The sequence below is a fragment of the Helicoverpa zea genome, chromosome 17 (assembly GCF_022581195.2).
Source record: "Helicoverpa zea isolate HzStark_Cry1AcR chromosome 17, ilHelZeax1.1, whole genome shotgun sequence".
Classification (NCBI taxonomy): Eukaryota; Metazoa; Arthropoda; class Insecta; order Lepidoptera; family Noctuidae; genus Helicoverpa; species Helicoverpa zea.
In genome coordinates, this window is record NC_061468.1 from 10,403,763 (window position 1) to 10,419,035 (window position 15,273).

Genomic DNA, 15,273 nt, shown 5'->3' on the forward strand with positions numbered 1-15,273 from the left:
GAATATGTCTACAAGAATTAAATTAAACGTAAAAAATATAACAACTAGCTTCCAGAACTTTAGTGACGTCTTAGGTCATGAATCTAAGATCCACAATGGTTTCTCTTGTTTAGTCGTACCGAGGTCGATTCCTCTGCGTCGACCTGATTGCAAGTATTACAAGCAAGACTACGTAAGAAGAAACAATTTAGACTATGCTAGACTTGCACTGACACCGGCGCCGGGGAGCCGGTCTCTGAAACGCATAGCTTCGGACATACCGCTGCCCGGAAAATGGCTTGATACGGTAAGAAAAAAAACAGATTTTGTACCATTAGGTAAATGGAAAATCAAAATAAAAGTTGCCATTTTGTAATAAATGTCAAATTGACTATTTCATAACGGGGCTGCGGGGTGGAGTTTGCTTCTTGACATATTTTTGGAAGGTTTGAGAGTAACAACAGGCTGGGATCGCCGAACGAACGACAAAGATCATACAATTATCACACTTTATTGCTCAATACGATCATCACTATTGTTTTTCAGGTGCATATGATTCCCGGCACCCCAGGCAGAACCCGTCCTTGGCAGTCCAGCTACAGCTTCTACTATGACAAGAAGAATCCACAATGCCCACCTCCGAGCCCTAAAGTGGAGGTTGAAGAGAAGGAGCCCGACGACCCCAACGTAGTCGACTGTACCTGTCCCGATCCTTGTCCGGACACTAGTGGCTGTTCAGACGCTCCGCGGCCGCAGGTGAAAAATGGATCTTCTTGCGAAGGGAAGTCTAAACCTAAAAATGACCCGTGTAATAGGAAAATAAGCACTTTTGTTGTACCCTTGAACTTTTATAGACGTTTCTCCTCTAAATGCCCCCCCAAGAAAGGTTCCGGCTCTCCGTCAAAGTCAAGCTGCGGCTCGAAGAAGACTAAGAAATCTAAATGCGGCTCAAAAGGAGGTCGTTCTACGAAACGTAAATGCGTTCCGAGAGGGAAAATCAAATCTAAATGCAAGACGAAACGGGCTTCTTCGAAATCTAAATGCGGACCTAAACGGTCTGCTTCGAAATCTAAATGCGGAGCTAAACGTTCTCGTTCGAAATCTAAATGCAAACCGAAACGTTCTCGTTCGAAATCCAAATGCAAACCGAAACGGTCTGCTTCGAAATCTAAATGCAAACCGAAACGGTCTGCTTCAAAATCCAAATGCGGAGCTAAACGTTCTCGTTCGAAATCCAAATGCAAACCAAAACGTTCTCGTTCGAAATCCAAATGCGGAGCTAAACGTTCTCGTTCTAAATCTAAATGCAAATCTAAAGGGACTCGTTCTTCGAAACGCAAATGCGTTCCGAGAGGGAAAATCAAATCTAAATGCAAACCTAAACGGTCTTCTTCGAAGTCAAAATGCAAACCGAAGCGTTCTTCTTCGAAATCTAAATGCAAACCGAAGGGTTCTTCTTCGAAATCTAAATGCAAAAAGAAGTGTGCTGGTTCTTCGAAATCTAAATGCCCTTCGAAGTGCAAGTCTAAAGGAGGAAGTAGTGGCTCTTCTAAGGGTAAATGCCCTCCGAGAGGCAAGTAATCAACGAAGAGTACTGGTTCTTCGAAACCGAGCGGTCGTCCAGCTCAGAAGCCTCGCTCCTATTCGTCGAAGTGATCCAAGTCGGACAACCAACTGAAGAAGAAGTGCTACCTAACATGTTGACATATTCAACTAATTACAACATTATGTTGTTAAAAAAAAAATGTGATTTTGAACTTATTGTCACTCGTGATTTTGAAACAATTAAATGCATGTTGGAAAATGTAACACATTGATTTTATTGCGTAAATTTTTGTGAAACTGCCGACGGAGGGGTGAAGAAACGTGACAGTTTTAAGATATCAAATTCAAACTTCACATCGAAATAAAGTAAGCTTTGGAGTACCTTCTACCTTCTTGTGATACGTTAAATACTCATTGCAGTAAGCTAGAATACTATATCATTCTTGAATCCAAGCAGCACACATACTGCAGCAGCAACAAGTGAGTGTCCGAATTAGAAAGTATTGTGGAACAATATTTTGCAAGGCCTGTTTATTGATATAAAATATTTTCGCAAACAAACTTTGATTAAACCAAGTCATCACGCTTGAATTCTTGTCTATATTAAGTGCTAGGGGTTGAACAATCTGGCATGAATTATTATTTGATGTTTGATATATTTTCGAACGATGGAAACAATTAGCTGGGAACGCTTAAGGAACGATTAAGATCCAACTTAGGATATCATCATCCTAAACTAGCATTAGTTTATTGCTCAATCCGATAATGAAGCTTTTCTTTTTCAGGTACTCATCATTTTGGCCGACACCTCGAGTATTAGCCTTTTTTGGAAGACTACCCTCAGCTCCTTTTATGACACACAGAGCCTATACACACTCCTGACCCCTAAATTAAACGAAGATGCGAAGGGGTTCAATAAGAAGGCCATCACCTGTTCTTACACTCTGAATGTTAAAACTGCTTGCGAAGAGGTGTTCAAGCCAAAAACTAGCCTGTTTCATAGGAAAAAGTGCAATTTGGTTACACCCCTGAACTTTTATAGACATTTTTCCTCTAAATGCTCTCCTAAAAAAGGAAAAGGTTCCGGTGATTCTTCAAAAGATTCTGGTGGTTCTTCAAAAGGAGGAAAAGGTATGGGTTGTCCTGCTAAAATACCTCAGGTTAAATGTGGTTCAAAAGGATCCGGTGGTTCTTCAAAAGATTCTGGTGGTTCTTCAAAAGGAGAGAGAAAAGGAGGAAAAGGTATAGGTTGTCCTGCTAAAATACCTCAAGTTAAATGTGGTCCAGAAGGTTCCCGTAAATATTCAAAAGTTTGTGGTCGTTCTTCAAAAGGTTCCGGTCGTTCTTCAAAAGGAGGGAAAAAAGGGATGGGTTGTCCTGCTAAAATGCCTCAAGTTAAATGTGGCTCAAAAGGAGGGAAAAAAGGTGGCAAAGGTTCAATTTGTCCCCCTCAAAAGAAAGTTAAAGATTGCCCACCAAAAGGTAAAGGGAAAAGGAGAGGCAAAGGTTCAATTTGTCCCCCTCAAAAGAAAATTAAAGATTGCCCTCCAAGAGGGAAAGGGAAAAGTAGAGGCAAAGGTTCAGTTTGTGGCGCTCAGAAGAAAGTAAAAGATTGTCCGCCAAAAGGGAAAGGGAAAAAGGGGGGTGGTAGAAGTACAGTTTGCCCTAAACCGAAGAAAGTTAAAGGTTGTCTCCCAAAAGGGAAAAAAGGTAAAGGTTGTATTAAACAGAAAATTGTAAATTGCCCACCAAAAAAGACAGGCAGTAGCAGCAGACCTGTGTGTGGAGCTGTAGCTAGGAAGAAAGGGAAGGGTGGTGGTTCTGGGGACTGTCGTGCACTTCTCAAGCCTATACATCCAAAGCCGAAGGAGGACGCGAAGAAGAGCAAGTGCCCACCAAAAGGCATGCCGTCGCCGCCCAAGTGTAAATAATGATGTGCTTGTATTTGTGATGTTCTTTTGCTGTCCAGAAAATGTCATTGTGAAACTATTGTTTCTCGTGAGTTTGAGTAATTAAAAACATATTTCTTTATAAAAACCTGTTTTGTTATGCACATTTTACTGGGCGATGATTATTGATTCGAAACAAACCAATCTGCAATGCATTAATCAGAAGGATTTTATTATAACCGAATAATTAACACTTTTTTCCTTTTCCACTTTTCTCGCAGCTTCTCTCATGTGGTAGATGGTGTGAAAATGCATGCAGATCCAAAATGTATATAGTAAACCATTTCTCAGTTCATCGTATCGTATATTAAAATCGGATCAGCAGTTTAATCGTTCCAGCCTGACATACAAACAAACAGAACATACTTCCATATTTTTACATTACATAGCTAAGGTCTTAATTTAAACTAAGCAACAAAAAACATTTTTACTAACGGGTCAGTTTCTATGACTAAGGAAAAGAAACTGTAAAAGAAAACTTAAAATGTCGATGATAAACATTTTATTTTAAGACTAGTTATTAAGAGATTGGTAACCAAAGCAAGATAACAGGTTTTTGGACAAGATGTAGGTTTCACAAAAATTCTAAGTTGTCTTTTAGCGGACTGATTAAACGAGTGCCGGTGAAATTGGGTCCTCATGTAAAATGGATTCTGGAAACCACTGAAATGTAAGGGCGACCACTTGCGTACATTTGTGCTCGGAAATTATATAGTCGCCGACCGCCATTGAGTTTAGCGAGAACTATGTTTGCCTTTCTGTTCTTATGTTTCTGCGACTCCTCGTTGGCCTACTATAGTCGCAAGCGCGAGTGCTGTGCTCCGGGCCCTGGGTTGTGGGTTTTCAGAAACTTGCCAGGCAACCCGGATTCTGGAATTTGGTGGGAGTTACACCCCTTTGTGTCCGGGAGGAAACGTACTATTGCTTTTCTTACTTACAATCTTACACTACAAAGAGATGAATGCTTTGTAATAATATTCACTTGTTAGATATCGAAATCTTAGGATACTTGTTTAATGCTCAATGCGATAATCAAACTACTCTTTTTCAGGTGCGCATTATTCCGGCCTACACCCCTTGCAAAGACGGTTCCTGGGAGTCGAGCTGCAGCTTCTTCTATGATACACAGAACCTGCAATATTCGTCTGGAACCCCAAAATTAGATGTAAAGGAGTTCGATAAGAAGCCGCAGCAGCAGGTGAAAATAGAAAATTCTTGCGAAGAGGAGTTCAAGCATAACACTAGCCTGTTTTACAGGAAAAAATGCACTTTTGTTGTACCCCTGAATTTTTATAGACGTTTCTCCTCTAAATGTCCTAAGAAAGGCGGAAGGCCCGACGATCCCGACAAAGTGTGCAGAAGTAAGCCTAGGCCAGTACAAATAAGAAAGAAAAGGCACTCCGCTTGGGGCCCCAAAAAGAAAGTCAAAGTTTGTACTTCGAAAGGGCGAAAAGGCCGAAAAAAGAAAGGTAAAGGTCCAGCTTATCACTTTCAAACGATAATTAAAGATTATCCTGCAGTGAAATCGAAAACGGAAGCTAAAAGCCTTTATCGTCCAGTTTGTCCCCCTAAGAAGAAGAAGAGGGTACTGCTGAAAAAAGATTGCTGTCCTAAAGGAGATAAAAGACGTAAACTTTGCGCTCGAAAGAAAACTAGAAAATTGTCTTCAAAAGGACGATGGAAGAGTAGTTTAGGTCCAACTTGTCCTCGGAAAAAGGGTCGGAAACCTTGTGTAAGAAAGTGCGTTAAGAGATCTACCAAGGTAGTGAGAAAATATCCATGTGCAGGAGTTTACAAAAGTAAAGTCAAGAAAGGAAAGAAGCGTGGTTCTAAGAAGAGATGTCGTGCATTCATCAGGTCTTCCGGCCGTCCTGCAAAGAAGAAGAAGAAGCAGATGACGGACTACTGTGGAAGAAAAAGCAAAAACGGAAAGCCCAAGTGTAAAAAATAATATGTGTTTCCTATTCGATGTTTCTTTACTACCATAAACATGTTATTTATTTGAAAGCTATTGATTCGTGTCATTAAGAATAATTAAACCCCTTTTGGGAACATTCGGTTTTTTATTAGTCTTTTAAGACTTAAATAATGCGGAACAAACCATCTTTAATCACATAATGGTAGGCATTCATGAGTAATATCTTGTTCATGTTTTATTGAATAATTATGTTTATTTAACTTGATTCACACTCATAATCTAGACAATAGTTCAGTGAATTAACATAATGCGTTATTTTTTTACATCAACAAATTGATACTTTTTTCGATATATTTGTCTGTAGTAGGTGTAATATTTCTGTCTTCCGCATATCAAAATCAGATAAGCTGTTTAACCGTTGCAATTTAACCTACGAACGAACAGACGATACATTCGCTTTTATAAACATACTTAAGATCTCATTTCAAACCTACTCACGGACTTCTGAGGTCCATTTTCACCAACCAACTACATATTTCCTAGAATTAAGGAAAACTCTCTGGAAAACGGACATTTATTGTCGGTGTAAATGGATCTAAGATTATTTTATTTGGGACCTTTGTTCCTAATGATCTTGGTTACCAAAGCAAGCTCGGACAAGAAGTAGGTGTCACGGACTGATTACTTAACGACTGCTGGAGAAATTGGGCCTTCATGTAAAATGGATTCTGGAGGGCGACCACTTGCGTATACTTGTGCTCGAATGCGTATCTGCTCCTATGTTTCTGCGACTCCTCGTTGGCCTACTATAATCGCAAGCGCGAGTGCTGTGCTCCGGGCGCTGGGTTGTGGGTTTTCAGAAACTTGCCAGGCAGCCCGGATTCTGGAATTTGGTGGGAGTTACACCCCTTTGTGCCCGGGAGGAAACGTACTATTGCTTTTCTTACTTACAATCTTACACTACAAAGAGATGAATGCTTTGTAATAATATTCACTTATTAGATATCGAAATCTTAGGATGCTAGTTTAATGCTCAATGCGATAATCAAGCTACTCTTTTTCAGGTGCACATTATTCCGGCCTACACCCCTTGCAAAGGCGGTTCCTGGGAGTCGAGCTGCAACTTCTTCTATGATACACAGAACCTGCAATATCCGTCTGGAGCCCCAACATCGGACTATGATGTGAAGGGGTTCAATAAGAAGACTGTCAGCTGCCCCGACACGACGCAGCAGCAGGTGAAAATAAAAACTTCTTGCGAAGAGCACCTCTTCGCCAAGCCCACAATTAGCCTGTTTCGTAAGAGAAAATGCAGTTTTGTTGTACCACTGAACTTTTATAGACGTTTCTCATCTAAATGCTCGTGTTCTGGTGGTAAACGGCCCGACGATCCCGACATCGTCTGCAGAGCTAAGCCCTTGACAGTAAGGAAAAAAAGGCAGTCGAAGTGTGGCCCTAGAAAAAAAGTCAGAAATATCCCTACAAAAAAACGAAGACTGAAAGCTGGTCCTGCTTATCCCTTTCGAAGGAGAAATTCTATACCGAAACAGGAGAAACAGGGAGGTGACCGTCCAGTTTGTCCCCCTAAGAAGAAGAAGAAGAAGATAGTAAAAAAAGATTGTTGTCCAAAAGGAGATAGAAGACGTAAAGCTTGTGCTCCTCAAAAGAATTTGCCTTCAAACGACGCTTGGAAGAGTAGTAAAGGTCCATCTCCTTGGAAGAAGGCTCGTACATCTTTAAGTGCCTGTCCTCGAAAGAGGGTCAAGAAACCTGAGGAGCTCAATAAACCTGCCGGCGGACGGAGAACATATCCGTGTGGAGGTGGAGGTAAAGCCAAGAAAGATAAGAGTGGTGCTTCTGAGAAGACCTGTCGCGCACTTATTAAGCCTCGGCCCCACCCGGCTTCGAAAAAGAAAGACTACTGCGGAAAAATAAGCGGGCCCCAAAAGCCCAAGTGTAAAAAATAATATGCATTTGTGACGTATGTATCGTACTTTGTGATGTTTGATGTTATCGATTATTATTAAAAACTTATTTGGAAAACCTTTTATTGTCTCTTTGGGCGATGACTTCGAATATAAAACAAACCAATGCATTTATTCCTTCATACATACGAAACAATCCAATGCATTAATTATGTCTATGGTTATTATTTATACATAAAATGATCCATAAATCATAATATTGCTTATATAGCACCCGCTAATCTAGATTCCCGTCAAATGGAATTATCATTAAAAAGCATTTACGTATATATCAATGATTAATAATTCATATTAATATTCTCGCAGCTTATCTCTTATCACAAAAAAAGAAGTTAAGAAGCCAAGATATAGAAGATAACCCTTAGTTTTCCGTTTATCAAAATCTGATTAGCCTTTTAAGAGATCACATGTTTCACATACATATATAAGCGTTAGATATTCTCAAAACTTAAACATTATAGCTCCTTTTATAATTATTTTTTTTTAGGTTCTTTCGTTGGAGAAATTGTTTTTACTTTAAGCAGCATTTTATAAAAACTTGTGAACTCATAAATTCCCATTGCATGGCTAACAATTGATGTTTGGTGGGGTGCACCGTGGTAAATTTTAATGTGTCACAATTTAGCCGTTGCTTTGTTTTGGTTAACGTTATACTTAAAATTCTGTAAGTCTCCTTAAATTGCTGTTTTTTCCCAAAGTATTTAACCACATTTAACCCCTCCCGCTGTGGGTGCAAGAGGGAGTGTCAGACTCTTACTGACTAAATACCGTCGTGTTCCGTCGTAGGCCTTTTATGTACCAGGGCCGCGGTAGCTCTTTCGAACAATCCCGCAGCCCCGGCAAGATTATCAAGTAGGAGTGAACTCGGGCTTGACTGTCGTAACTTGGCATACGAAGTAATAGACTTTTATTTTCGTACTAGCTTCTGCCAGGGACTTCGTTCGCGTTAGATTCGGACTTTGTGCAACGAGAGGAAGAAATAATAAGCACCAGCCTATCCAATTATTTACTATATTATTACATGGCTAAGATTTAAATTCAAGTAAGTATTAAACAGTAACCTTGCTAAACCTCTTAATGTAATTTGAGTGGATTATCGAAGACGTTTTATTTAGTTCTTATATTCTTATTCTTATGTTCTTATATTAAGATAATTGCTGCTTCCGAACAATTTATTCGTTTGTACCTTGACACAAATTTATTTGAAAGCAGGAAAGTCTAAAAGGATATCAATTAATTATTTTATCTCATATACTTTTTTTTTTATCTTTTATCTGTATCTAATAGTGTTTCCAACGGTCCCACTCGCTTACCAAGGGAACTTCCTCTCGCACCCGGATAAAAGAAATAAAGTAGCCTATGTCTTATGTTATCTGTGTATCAAATTTTATTTAAATGGGTCCAGTATTTTACGTACACAGATAGTCATGAGCCAGAGAAAGGTTAGAGGTATTTTTTAATCAGGGTGTGGCTAGCACTTGCCTTATGATTTGGGTGGAAACTCAGGGCGCAGCTAATTCATTTAATCCATCCTCGGAATTTATTGCTATGAATCTGTGCCAGATAAAATTTACTAAGATATTAAGACTTATTTATGTAAGAATATACGTAGGGCCTTATCCTAGCACCAACATTACCAAAAAAAAGAAAAAAATATTTATAAATAAATAAAAAAACATTAAAATTTATTGATATAGCACATTGCAAATAGTTCCAGTTCAGCATCGCATTAATTGTTTCTTACCAACGCTGGTAAGGAACAATTAATGTATTTAGTGTAAAGAAATATACATGTTATTTTTACTTTTTAGTAAAAAGTTCAAATAAATTCATCAATTAATTCGAATTCACCAAAACCTATAATTACTCAATAAACAACACAAAAAATCCATCCTCAGGCATAATGCACTTGCGCTTTTTCAAGTTTACATAATACACAAGTAATGTGAAGGTTGTTCGGCGGGGAGGCTCCGCTCGTCGCCGCTACCTTCAGTCGCAGGAGACGCGCGATCCCTCGCGCATGTGCAGTGACGGTTCCACTAACTAAACATTATAGTGCTGTGTATGGATAAAATGAGGCTTTTATTTTGGGTAAGTTCCAAAAAAATTTTTTTTGCTGAGTGACTTTTTGAAATTTTTTTTTTTGTGAAAGTCGGTCGATTTTTTTGTGTTAAAGTGTAATGTTTTTTTTTGATGTCGTAAAAGTGGGTTTGTGTCCAATTTTGAAGTGTGGAGTTTTGTGTCAAAGGTTGAAGAGAAAATGAATGATTTTGCGTGTGTCTGTTTTGCTCCCGCAGTTATAGTTGTGTGTGAGAAATTGCGTGATAATTTATTTTAAAATCTTTACTAAGTGTAAAGTAAAAGATTAAAAAAATCTATGAATACTATTATCAGGAATACATCATCATAAACCTAGAAATAAATATTCTTCAAGCACGATACATGTGTAAAAGTAGTAGCATAGAAAACTCTACCTAAAAATAACGCTTGACCGTTCAATTTCTCTCTATAGCAAGACTTCTATTTATAAAGCTGTCGCCGCAAAAAACTGCTTTCAACTACAATTTGTACATACCTAATTGAAATACATAAGCCTGATTGAAGTGAGATTTTCGAAAACCCATAACTTATACATGCAAATAAAAACCCAACAATTTACATAAAGTTCTAAAATGTATTATTCATTTGTGAGCGAATGTAAATTATTATCGAATGCAAAAATTTCACCTGCGTCTAAAACTTAGTTCTCGTACATTATCGTAGGTATTTTTCATTTATTTTTATTACAACTAAAATCATGAATGAAATTATACATTATAAATATGAATTTATACATTGTACCGTTTGACAACTCTAGATGATTCCTACAAAAGTTATGTAAAAGTTCAAAAATGTATGTGCAAAAGTAGGTCGGTTCGTTTTGCGAACGGAACTCCTCCGTGCAAAAGACATCGACGCGCGCGCCGAAGGTGCTCGCAACACGTCGAGTTTTCACCTATTTACTTTACGTTTATACATGGTATATACATTTATACATTTGTATTATACAACTCGTTATGATGTCCACTCTCTATGACTTGCTTGAGTTAGTGTTTGGAGTCCTAATGTAATATGCGGATGGGAATTATGTCATATTTTAATGGTGTTTATATTTTTTCATATTGTGGAATATAGACAAAATATATGTTAGTAAAATTATGAAATTCAATTTATATAATCTAAAATACTATATTTATGAAACTATATTTTTTAATTATTTATTTTATTCGACATAATCATGTTACTGACGCTATTTTTGATTTGCAAGATTACCATTAAAAGTATAAAAAAACGTTTCTAACGAAAACTAGGCCACAAATGGCATTAACCTCTAGCCATCCTCTCATCTCTCGAGACACGTAAATAATTACATCTTCAGACTTCCGGCTGCAGGTTTATGCAACACAAATGCATAAGGCGGCCGTTTGCATAAATGCAATTACGCTAATTGACGTCATTCACAGCAATAAATCCTATATAATAGCGCATGTTAAAATTCATATTATTTATTTGAAATGAAAAATAAAATAAATAAAATAATTATTTATTTGAAATGATCTTTTTATTAATATGACTCAGATTTTTTTGAATATATCAATAAGATTTGCACGTTGAGAAAGTAAATTATTAATATCGTCCGTAAGTCGTTATATTTGTGTCTGTTAATATTAGATAATAAATAATTATATGTATCTATAACAGTCAATAAATTCAATTACCTACTTAATACAAAATTATACATAACATTTAAAAATATACAAAAATGTTCTAGTTTATGTTGTGTAATTACATACGTAAATGTTTAACCTGGGAATTGAACCCGAGACCTTGAACAGCGTAAACAGCGAGAAGTAAGAGCGTTATACATTAATGCATATGTATAGGAAAGTTGCTAAATAGGCAAGAGATTAGATTGTATGTATTTTTTGATAATTAATGAAATGCCAAGGTCGGTGATTGTGCGCAATGTTTTAGAAACCGTCTTCATTGCGAAACTGTAGTTTATAGATCTCTCAGTTTAATCTGCTAGTGTTTTCTTCATCGCTAAATAAATACAGTCTGCTCAAATAGCTTTGTATTTCTGCAGTTCTTTGACGTCTCACGCGAGTCTACGGTTTTGTTAATAGTTTTACTACGGTAAAACGAATAGTACTGAATTTTAGCAATATCTTACGAACAAAAGAAATGCAAAGTTAGTCAAATCTAATCAAGTCATTTATTGTTGTTAGTTGGTGTGAAATGTACAAAGAAAACTTTGCGAATTAAATATGTATTTGAAATTGGATTTGAATAACCAGAATCGATTGTTTAGAATTCTCTAAATATATTTTTGTGTTCACTTACCGAGTGATACAAAAATATGAACAAAGCGATATAGATCATCAATCAAATGTTAATAGTTAAAACATGGGGTACGACGAATAACTCTCGTGCCGTTATGCAAAACAGAAACAGTATATTTCATAATAGATTCACCTTTATCCTCCTTTCAACTTCTATCAGAACTAACATAATTTTTAATTATGTACAATAATTCACACGTTATACAAAGTTCAAACAATTAAATGATGTAACATTACAACAGAGAAAGTGTAATTTCGAAAAACATCACTCATTTTTGCAAACATTAATCTGACATACAATGTATACAATTATGTCATAAATTCGCATAAATGTCATAAAATGCCTAATTGTACAATAAAATGTATACTCTGAATGTTGAATGTATAATATGAAAGTAAATGAAGTGATTAATGCATTATTTTATTGCGAATAATTTGCAATTTCAAATGTTATTTAGAAGAAGATTCAATGGTTTAATGGCAACTAATGTTTTAATTGAAGTTTTATTAAAATAGGCTATATACCTACCTTTCTTCTGTAATGTAATAGTTACATTAATTATACATAATATTGCTGCTTGATTAGAGTAGCAGCTTTTATGTGCCTATGTTTACATCAGTTCTTATATACAGCAACAACTACCAGTCTTCCAGTACAGTCTTCCTTTAGGCAGACTTGTATTTCTTATCAGTTAAAAAAAAACTGCTGCTACATAAAACAAAATATATCACAACAATACAAAAACTACAACAAATCTATAAATAGCAATCACATCTTTCGCCACATTATAAAAACATTTGTCCATAGAAATGATACTATGGATGACAGTGTACAGATGAGACCGTCTACCTGAGTGACACGCAGGAAACAGGTGCGAGTCGTGACCGGAGAGCGGACACAGAGCAGATTACACAGAAGTGTCACTTTGCTGAACCAGGAAAATATTACCATTACTGTCATATGTTTTAGAAAGACGGATATGAAGCTAAGTGATGCAGCATTGTCTTTATATGTACGAAGTTCGATGTGTTCCATGTTTGGCACTAGAAACATATTTGGTGCACAGTGATGTTTTAAGTTTAGATGCAAGACAGATCCGGGATTGTTCGAAAGAGTTACCGCGGCCCTGGTACATAAAAGGCCTACGACGGAACACGACGGTTTTTAGTCAGTAACCGTCTTACCACAAAAACTTTTAAACGTCAGTTTATGCCTTGTCTAAAAAAAATGACAAATTATGACGTTGACATACGGTTCATTTTGCAGCCAAAATTTTATTAGACAAGTGTAAAACAGGGGTTAAAGTTTTTGTAGTTTGGCCATAAGAGTCTGACACTCCTTATCCGCTGCTAACCCACAGCGGGAGGGGTCATTTGATGATTTTTGACGTCGTTAAAAAAAAAAAGATGCAAGACAGATAGTGGATTGAGATATGTACTAGTTAAGAATTATTTTGGGAAGTCTTCATCCTCTTAGTGAGAACAGCCACCGCGGCCATCAATTAGTTCGGACTCCATTATGTCCACATATCTGTGCCTTATTTAGTCCGCCACTTTGCGCCTCACTCATGCTCAGTAGTATTATTTTCATACATTTTCACTTATAGCCAACTTTGTATTGTACTTCTGTATATTCTTGCGACACGAAGGGACCGTGAGTCGAAAGTTACGCACGATCGCCGCCAGTGAATGGGTCTTCCCGTTTGTCGAGTTTGTTTTATAAAACTGTTGTAAGATACGCTGTGACTTTCTGTCTGTTTTGGGTGTTAGGAAGATGAGAAAAAGATAAGAATGGGCTGTGTGTTTTAGACTCTTTTATGAGAATAAGGTTATCTTGAACATGTGGTGTCAGCAAAAAACATTACTTAACAACAAAAAAAAACCTGTTTTTAGTTGTGTCCGTCACTTTTGGGAGTTTTAGGTGTTAGGTATTTTTGTTGCAGACTCTATTAAGTTTATGTTATAATAAAAAAAATAATTCTGTTTTTATCGCGTTATAAAACTTGTTGGTATTTAGAGAAACCAACAAAAGCTTCGTAGGAAACTGAATAAAGCCAATTTCTAAAGTTAATTCTAATCATGAACTTTCTTATAGTGTTCTTGAGAGGAAACATATTTTTAATGTGTTTTGTTTCCTTTACTACGAACTTTATTTATATCATTATGATTATTTAATTCCGGAAATATAAAATGTATAGAGATAAAATCACGGGTTATCGATATACAATCTTTTGAGTTAGATAAAAAAATTGTTAGTTTATTGAGTAAATATAATAATGAGAACCTCCTCCTTTTCGGGAAGTCAGTTAAAAAGAAGTCAAACTAACAACGATATTAGGTACACCGCAATCAGTTCACCTGTTCTGAAGATACAATGCCACAGACACAACAAACTTATAACAACACCCTTTCGTTTTTACATAGAAGCTTAAAATTCCAATTAAGCTATGACCAACTCGAGCATAAAACCCAGGACCTCAGGCTATATTCAACTAAATAAAATATTATATTTAAAGCCTTGTAACTCGGGCAGTGTGTTAGTGAAAACTGGCGGGTTCCGATTTAACCAATGAGGTTGGACATGTCCGCAATATTAACCAGACCGCCTTAACCTAACACTGTGCAAGGACTTGTGCGTATGTGTTATAATAATACTTGTGTATGTGTGTGTGTTTAACTTAATTATATATGGTGGTATTATTCGGTACATACTGATTTTGGTATTTATCGAAATTTAAAAAAGCGGGACACAAATTGACTAACAATTCTATACCAAAATAGTTTATTTGTGAATGTGTTTTTTTACAATAGTTTAAATTCTGCATTATTTTATTCTTTTCTGTCCATTTTGTCATTTTTCTTGCTTGGTTTCCCTGTTCAGCTCATCTTCGAAGTAGAATATGATAGTGAAAAAAGAAGAAGAAAGATATTATTCAAGAAGTTTTCGTCAGTGTGCCTTAAAATCTTCATTACGCAATAGGAAAAGGATTTGAACACACGCTGTATTTAATTATGCAGATATTCGTTTAATATGTATGTCATTACCGTCCCTTTTACTTACAAATTCAACAGGTTTATTGTCCAAAATCGTAAGAATTTAAGGTGACACTTAAAACTTGAATCCAATGTTGAAATATTTTTAACATTGTAGGTCAATTTATTCAAGAGTAGGTGTTGCGAATTTTTATACATACTTACGTAGGTAACTTTATAATTATTTATTTATTCAGATATAAAGAATGTATAATGGTGCAAGTTACTAACTAAGATTGTGAAACATACAGACGCACGCATGATTCTAAAATCTTCCATACTTGTCATAATTGGGTAAGAGGCACCTAGTAGAATGATGAAGGATGAGAAGTCAATAGGTATAAACCAAAATATAATATTATAAAAGCGTATCTCCATCTTCGAGTTATTGCTTACGTGATGTAGTTACTTATTTTGCCTGAAATACTGAAATTATATTGTAAAGCTGAAGAGTTTGTGCGTGTACGTGAGCGTATCTCAGG

The 15,273-nt window shown here is 36.5% G+C and overlaps 2 protein-coding genes across 2 annotated transcripts in view; both read left to right on the forward strand.

Annotated features, from left to right (window-relative positions):
• Positions 1 to 531: 531 nt before the first annotated feature.
• LOC124638518 (axoneme-associated protein mst101(2)-like) lies at positions 532 to 3,455 on the forward strand. The gene is made up of 3 exons (XM_047175491.1): positions 532 to 1,534; positions 1,982 to 2,004; positions 2,310 to 3,455. Exons 1-3 carry the CDS (start codon positions 532 to 534, stop codon positions 3,453 to 3,455), a joined length of 2,172 nt encoding a protein of 723 aa, XP_047031447.1.
• Positions 3,456 to 3,739: 284 nt separating this feature from the next.
• Positions 3,740 to 15,273, forward strand: part of LOC124638519 — a 41,312-nt gene continuing 29,778 nt past the window's right edge. The window contains exons 1-3 of the mRNA XM_047175492.1: positions 3,740 to 3,748; positions 4,525 to 5,205; positions 6,456 to 7,347. Coding sequence (XP_047031448.1) covers positions 3,740 to 3,748; positions 4,525 to 5,205; positions 6,456 to 7,347 — 1,582 coding nt within the window. The remainder of the gene's footprint in view (positions 3,749 to 4,524; positions 5,206 to 6,455; positions 7,348 to 15,273) is intronic.

What these genes read in the sequence shown, in the direction of transcription:
- LOC124638518 (XM_047175491.1), top strand. Translation starts at nt 532, where the DNA reads ATGATTCCCGGCACCCCAGGCAGAACCCGTCCTTGGCAGTCCAGCTAC. An exon ending in AAGTAGTGGCTCTTCTAAGG is followed by an intron (nt 1,535 to 1,981) that starts GTAAATGCCCTC and finishes GAATCCAAGCAG; the next exon opens with CACACATACTGCAGCAGCAA. An exon ending in ACATACTGCAGCAGCAACAA is followed by an intron (nt 2,005 to 2,309) that starts GTGAGTGTCCGA and finishes TTTCTTTTTCAG; the next exon opens with GTACTCATCATTTTGGCCGA.